Here is an 18303-nt window from a genome sequence, read left to right on the forward strand (position 1 = left end):
TCACAACGGGATATATGGCCGATTTGAGCTTAAATTGTCAACCCTGTTACGGTCAACCCTGTTACAGTCAACCCTGTTACTTTATTTGGAACTTAATAGGCACTTAGTATAGTATATTTTATTTATTTAACCTTTTTATGGGAAAACTTGTTTTTTATTAAGTTGAACATGTGCTTTGTATGACAGAATGTAAAAATGATGTGATGTAAAACACTACCCAAAAGGGACTCATTTCATGGAACGACCCAGTTATTCATGAAGCTTCATCATCAGCCTTTAGATTGGAAAAGCCCTTGAAGCAAAGTGTCTCTCGACTTGTTCCTCCTGCAACACAGAAGAGAGAAGTCTGCTTTCCCCATTCATAGAGGAGTTGTAACGATTTGATAGATCAGCTGCCTGACTCCCCAGTAAGGTACATGTTCAGTGATTCCTCTCTATCCCTTTGAACTGGGAGAGATTTCTCTCCTCTCCTTCCTGTCCTCTCATCCACACTGCAGTGCTGTTTCTGAGAATGGGGGAGAAGCGCTCTCCGGTACTTTTGTATACTTTTTAGCCAGTAGGTCTGAAAGTAGTGCTCACAAACCAAAAGTGGTCCCCAAAAAGTGCGTACTACGTCACATATGTGCAGATATGTGCTCCACGTCATTGCTCTCTCTCTCTCTCTCTGCTGTGTCCAGTGAGCCATTGGGCCCGCCCTGCAACCTCATTGGATAATGCTGGGCAGGCCTCTTTCTAGCTGTCACTCAAATGCAAGGGGCTGAAGCTCATTGGCTAGAACTCTAATTGCTAGGGGACTGGCCCACGTGGGCGGAAATGTAGAGAAAATTACATGGCACAGCTTCAAGAAAACAGTTGCTTTCACACTTGGGATTTCGAGGCTAATTGAGGTAAGACAGTAATTCTGCTCATAGATTATGCATGAATGAACTACTCATTGACACATCTAGCCCAAAGCGGAAGGTTTAAAAAATACTTTCTTAGTCGCCAAAGTACCGGAGCATGTCTTTAACTTGGGGCTTTAACTAATTACCAGGAATTCATTCCTCCTCTTTATCTGGCGGCTATACCAAGCCCCTCTCTCCCTTCACACACAGGATATTACATAAGCCCCTGGCACTGCACCCTTTAACCACTAACCTCCCATTCTCTCACTTCCTACTCTCCCAGCTCCCTTAACCCCTACCTTCCCAGTTTCCCCCTCCCCTGTCTTACTCAGCCCCCATTCTGCAGGTGCAGAAGAGAGGAGGAGTGATTCTACTACAGCCCAGATGGAATCCAGACCACTACCCTCCTCTATTGTCTGACTACTTTTATGGCTGTCATAGACCATGCAGGAACTATTTTATATGTGCCCCTATAAATCTCATATACTTTCTCTACACTATAGGCCCGCCACATATATTCCCCTGTCCTTGTATTAGCAACATAGGCAGCCTGTCACCAACAATGGTTTCCATGTGTGCCACCCAAATTGCACCCTATTCCCTATATAGTGCACTACTTTTGACCCGAGCCCTATGGGTGACCCTATGGGCCCTGGTCAAAAGTAGTGCAGTATAAAGGGAATAGGGTGCCATTTGGGACTGAGAGGCAGCAGCACTCACACATGCATTGATGTAACGGTGAGGCCATCGCCATCATCACATAGCCAGCAATAGGATGATCAAACCGCTCACCCAGAAAATAAAAACAACTCTCAGTCTGCATCCCTGCATGTCTGACCCGCGTTGCCGAGCGACATGTAGTGAGCTCTGGAGCACTGTGGGGGGAATGCAAAAAACTGCCTACTTCCAGCCACAGCCAGTCAGTCAGTGCAGCCGGGGTAGCCAGTCTGCCTCCTGAGCTCTTAGTAGGCACAGATGCCCCACCGCAGTGCATAAATACTGCATAGACACAAAGCTATTATGTGGGAACAGGAGCTGTGTATACTAGTTAATCACCCTTCTGGACTGGCCACTTCTCTGTTTTCGTCCCGAATGGCACCCTATTCCATATATAGTGCATTACTTTTGACCAGAGTCCAACAGACTACCTCTGTTAGGGTGGTAGCTAACAGCATGCTGAGGCATACTGGTCACGTCCACTTCAGTGTGAGTGGAGAGTCAATCAGACATAGGGCCTGTCCCAAATGACACCCTATTCCCTATATAGTGCACTTCCTGGGGAATGTAGTGCACTATATAGGGAATAGGGTCCGGTTTGGTACTCAGACTCATTCAAACAGACTGCTTCCCAGCTCTCCAGCCTCTCACAACACAACAAAGCCCTATGATTTACATTGACTGGATGGATGATGGTGATTCATGATGGGGATTTTGCTAGATTCGATAATATATAGAGGGGTGTCCGTGTCAAGATCAGCTGTTATTGTAGTCAGTCTCCACCACATTCCAAAAATATAATTCCACCACCAGCTGGTTTCACATTGAGGCAAGAGAATCAAAACGAGTCAATAATATTGGGGTCCCTGTGAGTGATGATCTTATGCCTTTGATTCGAGTGCCGATATAAAACAACAACTGTGATGTTTCTTAGCCCGCAGGCTTGAGCAAAGTAGCTCATATCCGATGCTAAACACAATTGTCCATACACCAATATACATTTTGTGTAATGTTGTCCCTTTTAACCCTTCACAGTTAGCTGAGTAACTACATAATGAGAGCGAAAGTATTCTAATGTGTCTGTCCTCCTCTCTCTCTCTCTCTCTCTCTCTCTCTCTCTCTCTCTCCTCTCTCTCTTTCTCTCTTTCTCCATATGTCTGTCTCTCCCTCTCACAGGAACGATTCCAAGTGAAGAACCCACCTCACACATACATCCAGAAGCTGAGGGGCTATCTGGACCCGGCCGTCACCAGGAAGGTGAGTGAGAGAGAATGAGAGAGAATGAGAGAGAGAGAGAGAGAGAGAGAGAGAGAGAGAGAGAGAGAGAGAGAGAGAGAGAGAGAGAGAGAGAGAGAGAGAGAGAGAGAGAGAGAGAGAGAGAGAGAGAGAGAGAGAGAGAGAGAGAGAGAGAGAGAGAGAGAGAGAGAGAGAGAGAGAGAGAGAGAGAGAGAGAGAGAGAGTTGATTGTTCCCAACCAACTGTTCCACTGCCTCAGCCTCTTTCTTCCCCTTTAAACCAGCCCCACACCACCAGGATATCCCACCGTCCCTATGGCTGTGGAAAGAAGGTCCAGTGGCCCCGAGAAGTAGTGGGCCCTTGGAGTTAAAGGGACATTGCACTTTCAAATCAGTAATGTCAAGATGAAACCACAACCCACAACATCAGTTGTGTAGGTCCAGCTACTGTATGTCTCCACCCCAAATGAATGGAACATCATCATGGGATGTAGGCATATAGGTTTAACATGGCCTTGCAGAGCCTAACCATAGTTTAAAGGACTGTTATGATATTATCCCCACAATGTGCTGGTGGTAGCATTATGGGAGTGAAGCAGCCAGGACTGGCTAAGGCTGACTCTTTGGCTACAGAAGGGTTTTCTAAAGTAAAGTGTCAGCCAACCTTCAGGCCTTGCCAATAGGCAGAGTTTTGGCTCGCGGAGAGAGATCGTGCCGCTGTGAGAAGGGATGCGTCCATAATGGCACGCTATTCCCTTTATAGTGCACTACTTTTGTCCAGGGCCCATATGGTATAAAGGGAATAGGGTACTATTTGGGTCGCAGACACAGAGTTGTCGCTCTTTGTGATAAAAACAAATTAACTGAATGACTCTGCCAGAATAACAGCAAATTGCTCCAGATAATTTAATTACGCTGCCTGGCTGGAATTAAAGTTTCAGAGACACATTATACGCTACGGCAGCGTGAAGAGAGCGAGAGTTCAGATCTGTATCTGCCGATGGATGTGACGTCTGCTACGCAAGTAGAATGTCTGTCTATGCCATCATCTTCCCTGCTTAGCTGAGTTAGGCTAATGTTGAATTATTTCGAACATTCATTTTTCATAGTGTTGAAGTTTGTCCCTTGTCTCGTCCCCTGATAGAAAAAGCAAAGGGAATATGTCATGTATCGCGACACATCTTGTATTTTGGCACTCCTGCATCCCTAGCTGCATTATCGATGTCCCTTCTATGTTTTGGCGTACGTCTCCGTCAGAGCATCGCCATTGTCTAAGTCTATCCCAGATGGCACCCTAATCCCTTTCTAGTGCACTACTTTTAACCAGATCCCTATGGGGGTGCCATTTGGGACGCATACTTAGTACACTCTTTTAATGATACCGAACATGATTAAAGATTAGCGTTTCTCTCTGGAGACTGAATGATGAAGAACAAAATTGGCAAGGAGAAGCGAGGAATAGAGAAGAATATAAAGAGGGAGGATGGTGGATGAGAAGTGCTCATATTGTAGTCAGATGTAAGACTATGAGGAGGAGTGTACTATGGTATGGGGCAGGTTTGATCTGCATCCCAAATGACACCCTATATACAGTGAGGGAAAAAAGTAGTTAATCACCTGCGGATTTTGTACGTTTGCCCACTGACAAAGAAATGATCAGTCTATAATTTTAATAGTAGGTTTATTTGAACAGTGAGAGACAGAATAACAACAACAAAACCCAGAAAAACACATGTCAAAAATGTTATAAATTGATTTGCATTTTAATGAGGGAAATAAGTGTTTGACCCCTCTGCAAAACATGACTTAGTACTTGGTGGCAAAACCCTTGTTGGCAATCACAGAGGTCAGACGTTTCTTGTAGTTGGCCACCAGGTTTGCACACATCTCAGGAGGGATTTTGTCCCACTCCTCTTTGCAGATCTTCTCCAAGTCATAAAGGTTTCATGGCTGATGTTTGGCAACTCAAACCTTCAGCTCCCTCCACAGATTTTCTATGGGATTAAGGTCTGGAGACTGGCTAGGCCACTCCAGGACCTTAATGTGCTCCTTCTTGAGCCACTCCTTTGTTGCCTTGGCCGTGTGTTTTGGTTCATTGTCCTGCTGGAATACCCATCCACGACCCATTTTCAATGCCCTGGCTGAGGGAAGGAGGTTCTAACCCAAGATTTGACGGTACATGGCCCCGTCCATCGTCCCTTTGATGCGGTGAAGTTGTCCTGTCCCCATAGCAGAAAAACACCCCCAAAGCATAATGTTTACACCTCCATGTTTAACGGTGGGGATGGTGTTCTTGGGGTCATAGGCAGCATTCCTCCTCCTCCAAACACGGCAAGTTGAGTTGATGCCAAATAGCTCCATTTTGGTCTCATCTGACCACAACACTTTCACCCAGTTCTCCTCTGAATCATTCAGATGTTCATTGGCAAACTTCAGACGGGCATGTATATGTGCTTTCTTGAGCAGGGGGACCTTGCGGGCGCTGCAGGATTTCAGTCCTTCACGGCGTAGTGTGTTACCAATTGTTTTCTTGGTGACTATGGTCCCAGCTGCCTTGAGATCATTGACAAGATCCTCCCGTGTAGTTCTGGGCTGATTCCTCACCGTTCTCATGATCATTGCAACTCCATGAGGTGAGATCTTGCATGGAGCCCCAGGCCGAGGGAGACTGACAGTTATTTTGTGTTTCTTCCATTTGCGAATAATCGCACCAACTGTTGTCACCTTCTCACCAAGCTGCTTGGCGATGGTCTTGTAGCCCATTCCAGCCTTGTGTAGGTCTACAATCTTGTCCCTGACATCCTTGGAGAGCTCTTTGGTCTTGGCCATGGTGGAGAGTTTGGAATCTGATTGATTGATTGCTTCTGTGGACAGGTGTCTTTTATAAAGGTAACAAGCTGAGATTAGGAGCACTCCCTTTAAGAGTGTGCTCCTAATCTCAGCTCGTTACCTGTATAAAAGACACCTGGGAGCCAGAAATCTTTCTGATTGAGAGGGGGTCAAATACTTATTTCCCTCATTAAAATGCAAATAAATTTATAACATTTTTGACATGCGTTTTTCTGGATTTTTTGTTGTTGTTATTCTGTCTCTCACTGTTCAAATAAACCTACCATTCAAATTATAAACTGATAATTTCTTTGTCAGTGGGCAAACGTACAAAATCAGCAGGGGATCAAATACGTTTTTCCCTCACTGTATTACATTACTTTTGACCAGAGCCTAGTCAAAAGTAGTGCACCATATAGGGATTAGGGTGCCATTTGAAACAGAGCCTTAGTGTATGGGAGGATGGCTCCCAGATGATGGAAGTGACTGGTCCAGGTTCTCTCTCTCTCTTTCTGTCAGGGTGTAAACACTTAGCACTGCGATGGCTGAAGGAAGGATTTATTATACACTGGTTGCATCCCAAATGGCACCCTATTCCCTATAGTGCATTACTTATGGTCCATGGAGAGACCTATAGGGCTCTGGTCAAAAGTAGTGCACTATATAGGGGATAGGGTGCCATTTGGGACACATTCACTGACTCCAGGGCCTGCATATGTTAGCCATCGCTCTCTTTGTTTGTCTAACAGCACTGACCCAAGTATGGTCTTCCTCTATCTTTATTGAAAACGTCTGTCACAATCGGGCCTTAAGCGAGAGGCACCAGCGCTTTATTAAAACAGGTCTAAGCTGCTCTCAGATGAGTGGGTTGGAGGAAAGACTTCCCTGGCCTCCCGTGTTTATTTTCACATCGAAATGTAGGCCTATATGGGCCGTTTAGCACATGCCGTGGTAGAGAAGGACCATGAGAAACTTCTCCAATATTCCTAAGTCTGCTCCCTCTAACGTAGGGCTTATACCATGTTCCAACAATAGTTCTCAGCCTGCACCAGGGGAGAGTGGGAAAGAGAGAGGGGGAAAGTGAGAGAGTTAGGGGGAAAGTGAGTGAGAGTGGGAAAGTGAGTGAGAGGGGGGGGGGGGGGGAGTGAGAGAGAGAGAGAGGGGGGGGGGGTGAAATAGAGAGAGAGAGTCAGGGGAAATAGAGAGAGAGACAGGGAAAGAGAGAGGCAAGAGAGAGAGTTATGGTTTTACATTCCTGCTCAGCCCCCTTTTCTTCAGACTCAAACAATTGCCACTTTGTGTCTCTGTGGAGAGCCGGAGTTGGAGGTCATTGCCTCCACTTTACATATGCAGGCCCAGTGCATTCCTCTGGACAGCTCTCAGCCAATAGACAGCCAAGGAGGAAGATTTCCATTCCAAAAAGTCCCCAAGAATGTATCAGCCTTTGATTTGTTTCCAGGATGACCCCTCCGGAGCGCGCACTGCTCCCCACTCATCAGAGCTCCCCACTCTCTACCTCTTTCTCTCTCTTTGCTATCTCTCTCTTTCCCCCTGTTTTCCCTGCTCTATTGCTCTCTCTTCTTACCCCCGCTCTCTTTCCCTGCTTTATTTATCTCTCCCTGCTTTCTCTCCTCTGTTTCACTCTGCTCTCTCTCTCCCTCTCCTCTATATCCCCCTATTCTCTGTCCTCTCTCCTCTCTTTTCCTCTCTCCCCTGCTCTCTCTGGATCTGCGCTGCAGCTGGTAGTACTTAGTGAGGAGTGGGGTGTTTGTGTATGTGTGTACGTGACTGTGTGTGGGGGTGGGGGGGGGTCAGGGAGTCTGCGCAGTACCCCTCGCACTTGCTCTGCTTTCCACACAAACACACAAAGGGGCTCCTCCCTAATAAAAACACTCTGTTTCTCATCTCCACATGTGCCAAACACACACACCACCGGCCCCCAGCCCAGTATTACGGGCCCAGAGAAGCCCTGGCAATGGGAACGTCCCTGTACTTCTCTCTCTCTCGCTCTCTCTCTCTCCCTTTCTCTCTCTATCTCTGTGTTTCTAACACTGAGTCTAGCTCTGTTTGTTTCCTCCCTGATAGATACAGAGTGCATCCCAAATTGCACTCTATTCCCTACACTATGCACTATGGACACAGCATGGAAAGGGAAGGAAAGGCCCCAGCCAAACTGGGTGGATATGGATACTGGGAGCCTCTGTCTCTGTCATTGGTGATGCAATGATTTCACTCTCTGTCATCAGGGAGATTGTTTTCTTCCTCTGAACTAGTAGTGATCAACATTGGTTCTTCTGGGCGTTGATTACGAATGCTGCTAGCGAGCCCCGTCGCTCACGCTTTCGTGCTTTTTGTATTCCTCCTCCTCCTCACAGCTGTTGCGCAACAGGCTGCAGGGCTTTTGTTTGGAGTCGAGCGAGAGAGAGAGAAAGAGAGAGAGAAAGAGAGAGAGAGAGGGGCCCCTCCTCAAAAACACTTGTGTCACGTTGTGTATTCACATGCAGGTCATGTCAAACACTTCAGTCCCCCGAGCATTTTCTCCTGGCGGTAAAACCACGGTAACAGCACACAGGACTAGAATGGATCTATGGTCGATGTGTGTAAAGGGCCCGGCAGCTCAAACACAAGCCAGGACCAATTTAATGAGTTGATTATAGCTGCATCCCAAATGGCACCTTATTCCCTATATAGTGCCTACTTTTGACCAGAGCCCATAAAAAAGTAGCGTACTATATAGGGAATAGGGTGTCATTTGGGATGCAGGAGATTATATCGTACCATAAGGAGGAACTGCCTTTTCCGGAAAACCAGGGAATTTATTGAAAGTTCCCAGAATTTTGCAACCCTATTCAAGACAAGAAAGCACACACATTTTCTTCAGGACATTTCCTTTTCAGAATGGCAGCGGTGGGGTCTGTTGTATGATTTAGGATTTATAACCCACCAGATCAGAGTGATGAAATGTTAATAATAATTCCCTTTTTTTGCCCCCAGAAATTCAGACGGAGAGTGCAGGAGTCCACCCAAGTCCTGAGAGAACTGGAAATTTCATTAAGGACAAATCACATAGGGTGGGTAGTAATTGATATGTGTGTGAATGTGAAAGTCTTGCTTCCCAAATGGCACCCTATTCCCTATGGGCCTGTTGAAACGTAGTGTACTATAAAGGGAATGCCATTTGGGACGCATCCCAGGTCAGCTGTGGTCCCAGGGAGTAATGAAGCCAGGATGCATGCTGGGAGCTATAGGCAGGATAAGGGACTACAACAGGATAAGGGACAGCAGGAAGCAGTGGGGCTGATGGGACTGGGGCAAGGTCACTGGTGACACGGCAGGCACCACTGACAGACAGCTGTGAGGGACAGGAAGACATAGGTTGCGTCACAAATGCCACCCTATTCCCTACCTGGGCCCTGGTCAAAAGTAGTGCACTACAGAGAGAATAGGGTGCCATTTGGGATGCTGCCACAGAAAGGAGACCAGACAGCCACAGTCTTGTACCATGACAACACATCACACAGACGGTGTAGGCCGTCATTGTAAATAAGAATTTGTTCTTAACTGACTTGCCTAGTTATTTTTTGTACCTTTATTTAACTAGGCAAGTCAGTTAAGAACAAATTCTTATTTACAATGAAGGCCTACACCGGCCAAACCCGGACGACGCTGGGCCAATTGTGCGCCGCCCTATGGGACTCCCAATCACGGCCGGTTGTGATACAGCCTGGAATCGAACCAGGGGGTCTGTAGTGACGCCTCAAGCACTGAGATGCAGTGCCTTAGACCACTGCACCACTCGGGAGCCCATTTTAGTTAAATAAAGGTAAAATAAAAATCAATAAAAAAAGACTCCAGCTAGCCAGGCACTATAACACAACAACAGTCACAGGATCTCAGGGTCCCAACAACACCAACACACTCACACTCTCTCTCTCTCTCTCTCTCTCTCTCTCTCTCTCTCTCTCTCTCTCTCTCTCTCTCTCCTTCACTCACTCTCACTCACTCACTCACTCACTCACACACACACACACACACACACACACATTGAACCACAAAACCGAGTCACGGTGGAGGAGGTCTGTCTCCCAAAACAAAGCCAGGAGGGGAGGCATTGTTTACGTGGATTATCTTGTGCCTTGTTTTAGTGACCTTATGTCGCTAAACTAGATTACATTAATAATCTGCCTAATCTAGATAAGATAATGAAGCCTTATCTTTTCCCAGAGAGAGATGGAGGGAGGGGGAGAGAGAGAGAGGAGAGGGGAGGGAGGGAGGGTGGCGGTTATAAAGAGGGGGAGGGCAGAAAACAGAAGAAAACAGTGTGATGACCAGTAGGCAACATAACAATCAGTCCTTTTTCAGAGGAGAAGACACATCTTGCATCTACAGATAGTGGAGATACCCTTTTCTCAGTAGCACTGAGTACAACACTGCCTTTCAATTGCTTTCACCTCGTTCAATTGTTGACAAGATACATTGTCATATTCTACATCAAACTGTTGTTGTTGTCGTGTGGTCATGATTACCGTGTGCCTGTTTAAGGTCAGGTCACACCTCCACACCTTAGATATGTCCCAAATGGCACCATATTCCCTTTATAATACACTACTATAAAGGGCCCCATGCCCTTAAAAGGAACCATTTTTATTAGCAACACAAGTCAGAATGTAGCCACACCATAGTCAGACTGAGAGGTCCAGTTCATTAGGGCGCAATTCTGCCCTCCATGTTTCAATCCATTTTCGTCCCTTTAGTGCCTAATGAATGCAACCCTGCCCTCCGACGAGCATGTCCCTTGTTAGTGATCATCACAGTACTTCTAAAGGCTTGGCTGTGTGTCATTCTGTTTATCCGACGCAAATTCTCTGTAATCACGGTGCAATCCCAGCCCGTTAAAGTAATTGGCCCCGACGCTGGTGGATCGCTAATAAAGAAAGATACTCTGTGAGTGAGTCCCTTGCTCATAAATATGGAAAGGAGAGAGAGGGAGAGAGAGAGAGGGGAGTGACTGTCATTAGTCAAACATGCTGTATTGTCTCTCAAAAAGACGGCTCTGCTTTCCCTCACTGTCAAGTGCAAATGAAAGCGCCAGCATGCTGAATAGGTGGCCCACTTTTGCACTGGTGTCGGTGAGAAAGCTAGAAATTGTATTTTGATCAGCGTCAAGGCCCTCCCTGGTAGGGAGGAGAGGGGAGCTGCCTGCCTGTGTGTGTGTGTGCCTGTGTGTGTGTGTGTGTGTGTGTGTGTGTGCGTGCGTGCGTGTTGCCGTATTCCAGGGTACCACCAAGGCTTTGAAGTCCCCAACCGGCTCATTACTATTCCTCCCAGTGACTGATGGGAAGAGAGTGAGAGAAATGTCTGGGAAATCTAAAATCTCTCTCACTCTCTCCTACTAACTCTCTCTCTGGCTCTCTTACCCTTTCTCTCTCTCTCTCTCTCTCTCTCTCTCTCGCTCTCGCTCTCGCTCTCTCTCTCTCTCTGTTACCCCCCTCTCTCTATGCCAGGACTTATTTCAAGTGTTTTATTATAGCTAGATCATGTTTCAAACCCTTATCACTTGACGTGTATCTCAATTATAAAATGGCTGAATCCCAGACAATTCTATGTGTCTAATGTTTGTGATTTGTCTCTCACTGTGGACCTACATACTGTCTGTGTGAGCCTAATATTGTTATTGGACTAACACTGTGTGTTATTTCTCATTCTAGGTGGGTGAGAGAATTCCTAAACGAAGAAAACAAAGGTCTGGATGTACTGGTGGAATATCTTTCTTTTGCACAGTACGCTGTCACGTAAGTCACTCTGGCTCTTTTCACTCTATAGATGCCCTCGTATAACGCAGGCCAGACAATGAGCACAATGGCCCTTTTCTGCCTAATCAGTGATGCATCTCCTCGACACTGCTGCTACTGCTGCCTCGTTCTCAGAAACACTGAGTCACGGATCGAATGTGGTGACCGAACGGCTCCCGAGACACTGGACACATCCCAAATGGCACCCTATTCACTATATAGTGCACTACTTTTGACCAGAGCCCTGTGGGACTCCCTACATGCCCTGGTAAAAGTAGTGCACTACATAGGATATAGGGTTGCCATTTGGGACATAGACATTTGCTCTGTTTGGCATATAGATTATATTCATAGATGGCGTGATCACAAGGTTTCCATTCAGAGCCAATGGCATTTTTTACGTGGCAGTTACATTTTAAATGTACTTTTAGACCCTATGTTATTAGTCTGTCCAACGCGTATCAAATGGTTACCCCATCAATGAGTGTTTACCTTGATTCGCTTGGTACAAGTTAGTCCCCTGCCTTTCCATTAGAAAATAGCCACATATATTCCATATGTTTCACTTAAGCAGAATTTTTATACACTTCTACCTACTTTGATAGTGTGTTAAACAGACTAGGGTTGTGCCCCAAATGGCACTCTATCCCCTAAATAGTTCACTACTTTTACTACCTATTGGCCCTGGTCGAAACTAGTACACTATAAAGTGAATAAGTTGCCATTAGGGACACAGCCATTGTTGGACTGTGATCAGAGAGTACTGTGATGTATTAGGATATCTAAGTCTCCTGTCCTTTCCTGTGTGTTCCCCTCTCCAGGTTTGATGGCGACAGCGTGGAGAACAACCCGGAGAACTCGGTGGACAAGCCCTGGAGCAGATCCATAGAGGACCTGCATGGGGGGAGTAACCTCCCGTCCCCCATCAACGGGAACAGCATCTCCCGCGCCGGGCGACACTCCACGCTACGGTAAACCACATACCTCAACACCATACCTAGACTTGAAAAATGTGGGTAATCTTTTTACAAATTCCCAGATTTTCCAGAAATCCCAGTTTGAAGTTTCCTAGAATCAACAGGGGAATAAGCATGAAATCCGGAATCCTCCAACCATGATTTCTGGAAAACCTGGGAATTTGGGGAAAGTTACTGGACTCTAACCATACATTACAGGCTAGAGGCTACTATAAGGCTACACCACAATGATAACGTAGTCATAAATCTGTATTTAAAACATGATATGTTTGTTGAATCTATAAGAAATGGTTTGAAAAGTCATGATTGTGGTTCACTTAGTCTGGATTGTTATAGTTCCCAAATTTGATGCTATGGGTTCATTCACGTGTTTGTATTTGATGGTTCTGAAAGCGCACACATTTCATGTGATGTCTGAAAAGGCCGTTTTTTGTTGTGGTCATGAGGCCCTAAAGGCTTTAAATGGCTTAAGACACGTTTAAGTGTGGCACGGATTGGCAGGATAGAAGATGTTATCTTTGGATATGTCCCAAATGGCACCCTATTCCCTATATAGTGCTTTTGACCAGAGCCCTATGGGCCCTGGTCAAAAAAAGTGCACTACATAGGGAATAGGGTGCCATTTGGGACGGTCGTCTGACTCATAATTATCCCACTGGCTGGCTGTTATGGAATATGATATCTCTACCGCACATCGCTGACAATGGGGTTTTCGTAGCTACTGAACAAGCCGGAAATCCCCCTTTTTCTAACACTATCTTTTCCACAGGAATTTTACAAATATGATATGTTATGTGATGAATATGATACGAATGATACATATTTTTTATAATTGGGCCAACATTGAGCATTGAACATTGAAATTCTCATCCTGTTTACCTTAAACCAGGGTCATCTAGTTATGCCTATTTCTGACTCTGTGTGTTAATCCCCGCTTTCGTTTCAATGATGTGCCAGTGTGTAATTCCCATTGATTTCTCACAGACGGCTAATCCTTTTGTCTGACTGTCAGTAACTCACAGGTTTTACAAGAACCGTTGCACAAAGGAAACCATTGACAACATAACATGTAGCACATGTCATCTCAATCCCAACCAGAGGTGGCTGGTGGGATGAGCTATAGGAGAGACGGGCTCATTGTAATGGCTGGAATGGAATCAATGGAACGGTATCAAACACATCAAACATATGGAAACCACATGTTTGACATCATTCCATTTATTCCATTCCAGTCATTACAATGAGCCCAACCTCCTATAGTTCCTCCCACCAGCCTCCACTGATCCCAACATTATCCTAACTCACATATAGTGGATTAAGCTACATTCATTTTCAATTAATCTCAACTCACTACACATGAGCTTCTTCTGTTAGGCTAGTGGCTGCATCCCAAATGGCACCCTATTCCCTATATAGTGCAAAACCTTGACCAGAGCCCTGGTCAAACGTAACACAGTTAATAGGGTGCCATTTGGGATGCATCCAGTGTGTCGGTGTACTGGCACGTATGTACAAGGGGCTGTGGGGCTACAGTGTTAATACTCATGTCTAGCAGAGTTGAGATCAGATGGAAGATCCTATAGGAGACTGAGGCTATGGGTGCGTCCCTATTGTCTATATAGTGCTATACTTCTGTAGTAGTGCACTAGGGTGCCATTTAAGATGCACATACAGTGCATTCGGAAATAATTCAGACCCCTTCCCTTTTTCCACATTTTGTTACGTTACAGCCTTATTCTAAAATCGATTAAATTATATTTTTTCCTCATCAATCTACACACAATATCCCATGATGACAAAGTCAAAACAAGTTTGTAGAAATTTTTGCAAATGTATTAAAACTAAAAAACAGATAAAACAGATAAACATAAGTATTCAGACCCTTTGCTATGAGACTCGAAATTTAGCTCAGGTGCATCCTGTTTCCATTGATCATCCTTGATGTTTCTACAACTTGATTGGAGTCCACCTGTGGTAAATTCAATTGATTGGACATGATTTGGAAAGGCACACACCTGTCTATATAAGGTCCCACAGTTGACAGTGCATGTCAGAGCAAAAACCAAGCCATGAGGTCGAAGGAATTGTCCATAGAGCTCAGATACAGGATTGTGTCGAGGCACAGATCTGGAGAAGGGTACCAAAACATTTCTGCAGCATTGAAGGTCCCCAAGAACACAGTGGCCTCCATCATTCTTAAATGGAAGATGTTTGGACCACCAAGACTCTTCCTAGAGCTGGCCACCTAGCCGAAATGAGCAATTGGGGGAGAAGGGCCTTGGTCAGGGAGGTGACCAAGAACCCGATGGTCACTCTGACAGAGCTCCAGAGTTCCTCTGTGGAGATGGGAGAATCTTCCAGATGGACAACCATCTCTGCAGCACTTGATGGTAGAGTGGCCAAACGGAAGCCACTCCTCAGTAAAAGGCACATGACAGCCTGCTCGGAGTTTGCCAAAAGGCACCTAAAGGACTCAGAACATGAGAAACAAGATTCTCTGGTCTGATGAAACCAAGATTGAACTCCTTGGCCTGAATGCCAAGCGTCACGTCTGGTAGTGGCAGCATCATGTTGTGGGGATGTTTTTCAGTGTCAAGGCTGGGAGACTAGTCAGGATCAAGGGAAAGATGAACGGAGCAAAGTACAGAGAGATCCTTGATGAAAACCTGTTCCAGAGCGCTCAGGACCTCAGACTGGGGCGAAGGTTCACCTTCCAACAGGACAACGACCCTAAGTACACAGCCAAGACAACGCAGGAGTGGCTTCGGGACAAGTCTCTGAATGTCCTTGAGTGGCCCAGCCAGAGCCCGGACTTGAACCTGATCGAACATCTCTGGAGAGACCTGAAAATATCTGTGCAGCGACGCTCCCCATCCAACCTGACAGAGCTTGAGAGGATCTGCAGAGAAGAATGGGAGAAACTCCCCAAATACAGGTGTGCCAAGCTTGTAGCATCAATCCCAAGAAGAATCGAGGCTGTAATCGCTGCCAAACGTGCTTCAATAAAGAACTGAGTAAATGTCTGAATACTTATGTAAATGTTATATGATGTAAATGTTATATGTTCTTATACATTCGCAAAAAATTCTAAAAACCTGTTTTTGCTTTTTCATTATGGGGTATTGTGTGTAGATTGATGAGGGGAAAAAACAATTTAATCCATTTTAGAATATGGCAGTAACGTAACAAAATGTTGAAAAAGTCAAGGGGTCTGAATACCTTCAGAATTCACTGTATGTGAATGTGAGCTGTATGAAGGTGACAGTGACAGCTGTGATGTTGACTGGTGTTCTGTCCTGGCCTTCGTCCTCTAGTCTGCTACTCTGTGCTCCACTCTTCAGCAGCAGCAGGCAGGTCTACTTACGGTGTCGCTCATGGTGCTGTCTGATAGTTCTAGATGCCTGCAGCACCCCCAAACCCCTCGCGCCCCCCACCTCCACCCACCTTGCTCCCCTGCGTAACGCATTATGGCGGTGCTCAAAATCACATTTAGATCATTGTAGTTATAATTAAATTAAATAGAACGATGTTCTTATACCAACATGACAGGTTTTATTGAAAAGCACAAAATTGCCCGTTGTGGCTTCATCCCTGCTATAAATCATGAATGAATATCATTTAAAAAATGAAAAAAAAACATTTAGCCTAGAAGAACAAGTCTCCTACACAACTTCAAAATACAATATTTGTGTAATGTAATTTGCCAACGACCTGTCCTATAGGCTGTTTGTATGAAAATTGTAATTAATAAATAACAAAACACAGCTGTTTTCAAATATAATCGAGGCCTCGGCATGAACACCAGGGCCGGCCGGTCATGTAATTTGAACTTTTGTGGGGTTGTGACTCGTGTCATGTGTGATATACATGGCTTATTGATAACAACTCTGTTTCCTACTATAGGCAGTTGGCTGCCTAGTGATTGCAGCATTGTAACTGTCCGATGTGAAAAGTGGCAAAACATTTTCCTTTCCAAGCGCTAGTGAATAAGCTCAACTCAAATGCACCAATCTCCCATGATACACATCATTACTCTACTCTATCAATCCATTCCAAATCTTTATACTATACATGACACAGTGGCGGCATATGTTGATCTTGCCTAGGGCGGCAGCAGAACTGCCAGGACTTGGCCTGACCAACACAATCATTTGCCTCTAATTTACTTGCGTTTGCGGTGGACCTTGGCCTGCTCAAAGTCAGCTGCTGCTGTTGGGAAGTCAAAACTGTCCAACTCCTTGGAGCAGCTTGATGCACATCAGCCTCATTACTTTGTCCTTAAGAAGGCGTGATCATGAGGCTGTCTTTACTCTGTTTTGGAGAAAGAATCCCCTCTCGGCAGTCACACTGGAAACGGGGATAATCAACGCAATCTTCGCCAATGCTGCCCAGTCGGGGTACACTTAGCTGAAGTCCCTTGTGAGGACATTGCGTCTTTAAAGTGAGTTAAAATAGAAACACACCCGACACTAATTTCCAAGCAGCTTGTGGATTTATTAGCCTATGAAGTATATTTGCCTTTGATGTTGGAGCACATGAACTGGTATTTCCATCAATGAATAAAAAGCATTATTTTGCAATGGATTTCTTTTTTCTCCCGGACAATTTGGCCAACAAATATTTTATTTATCGGCTTTTGAAAAAAATATCGGCCATTTACCGGCTACCAGAAACCCTGACACACACCCACCCACACACACACACACACACACCCTACCTGCTTCCATACCAAGCTGTGGCCCAGTGTGTGAAGGGGAGGGAGGGGGGAGTTAGGCCTATTTGTCCTGCTGCTACTACCTCTATTGTGCTTACTGTAGAAATTTCATTTCGGTTCCCATTTAGAGCAAATGGCTGTTTGTACTGGCATTGTTTCTGGCCCCCTCTGTATATTGCTAGTGGTTCAATTAGTAACTGGCTATAAACCAAACCCTTCTGTACTTTGGATGTATAAGAAACAATTCTGTAATCTGTACTATCATTATTTAGTTACCTCCTAACACAGACTGACAAGTCAAGGTAGTTAACACTAGCGTTATTAGTATTTATTCATATTTCCAACATACAGAAACTTAGCCTCGTTTTAACAATTTCACCCCTTCCAAGTCAATCATTGTTGTCACTTTTCTGATGTCATATTAAGAATTCTATGTATTTTTCTTAAAACCTTACTGCACACTTGAAGGACACCAAGCTCTTTGAAATGCCCAAAGTGTTCTCAAGGACGATGGTATGTCTTCTGTTTTTCCCCAGAGCTCCCTAGAAATATTTAGGCTAGCCTACTGTAGTTTATGGTTGTGTTTGTCAATGTGTTGTTGTACTGTAGTGAGATGTGATTTAGAGTATATGTGTGTCCCAAATGGCACCCTATTCCCTATATCAGGGGTATTCAACTCTTACCCTACGAGGTCCGGAACCTACTGGTTATCTGTTCTACCTTAAATTAATTGCACACACCTGGTGTCCCAGGTCTAAATCAGTCCCTGTTTAGAGGGGAACAATGAAAAAATGCAGTGGAACTGGCTTTGAGGTCCAGAGTTGAGTTTGAAGGCCCTATATAGTGTACTACTTGGCCCTGGTCAAAAGTAGTACACTATACAAGGAATAGGCTGCCATTTGGGACTCAGCCTTAGACTAGGTAGCTGTAGTGTTGAAATAACATCCATGAAAACATAGCTCGAAGCCTTTGGGGAACTTTAATTGGGTGTAAGTTGGTACACCACTACCAGGCCTGTCAAAGCAAGCCTACCATGCCTACATTGCAACAGGGTGAATGACTGTCTCGTTTTACTCATAGTCATGTCATCACACATCATTTCATCTGTATGATTAAGAGACAATGGACTCTCAAGTCACTGAAAGCATCCCAAAT

At 45.2% G+C, this 18303-nt stretch overlaps 1 protein-coding gene across 2 annotated transcripts in view; it reads left to right on the plus strand.

Moving 5' to 3' along the window:
* Nucleotides 1–18303, plus strand: part of LOC311129063 (formin-like protein 2) — a 104982-nt gene that overhangs the window by 50784 nt on the left and 35895 nt on the right. For both annotated transcript variants that reach the window (XM_084161331.1, XM_084161330.1), the window contains exons 3-6: nt 2778–2858; nt 8660–8736; nt 11374–11457; nt 12279–12428. In XM_084161331.1, coding sequence (XP_084017457.1) covers nt 2778–2858; nt 8660–8736; nt 11374–11457; nt 12279–12428 — 392 coding nt within the window. The remainder of the gene's footprint in view (nt 1–2777; nt 2859–8659; nt 8737–11373; nt 11458–12278; nt 12429–18303) is intronic.

This window comes from Coregonus lavaretus (genome assembly GCF_964263955.1).
Source record: "Coregonus lavaretus genome assembly, chromosome: 5".
Classification (NCBI taxonomy): Eukaryota; Metazoa; Chordata; class Actinopteri; order Salmoniformes; family Salmonidae; genus Coregonus; species Coregonus lavaretus.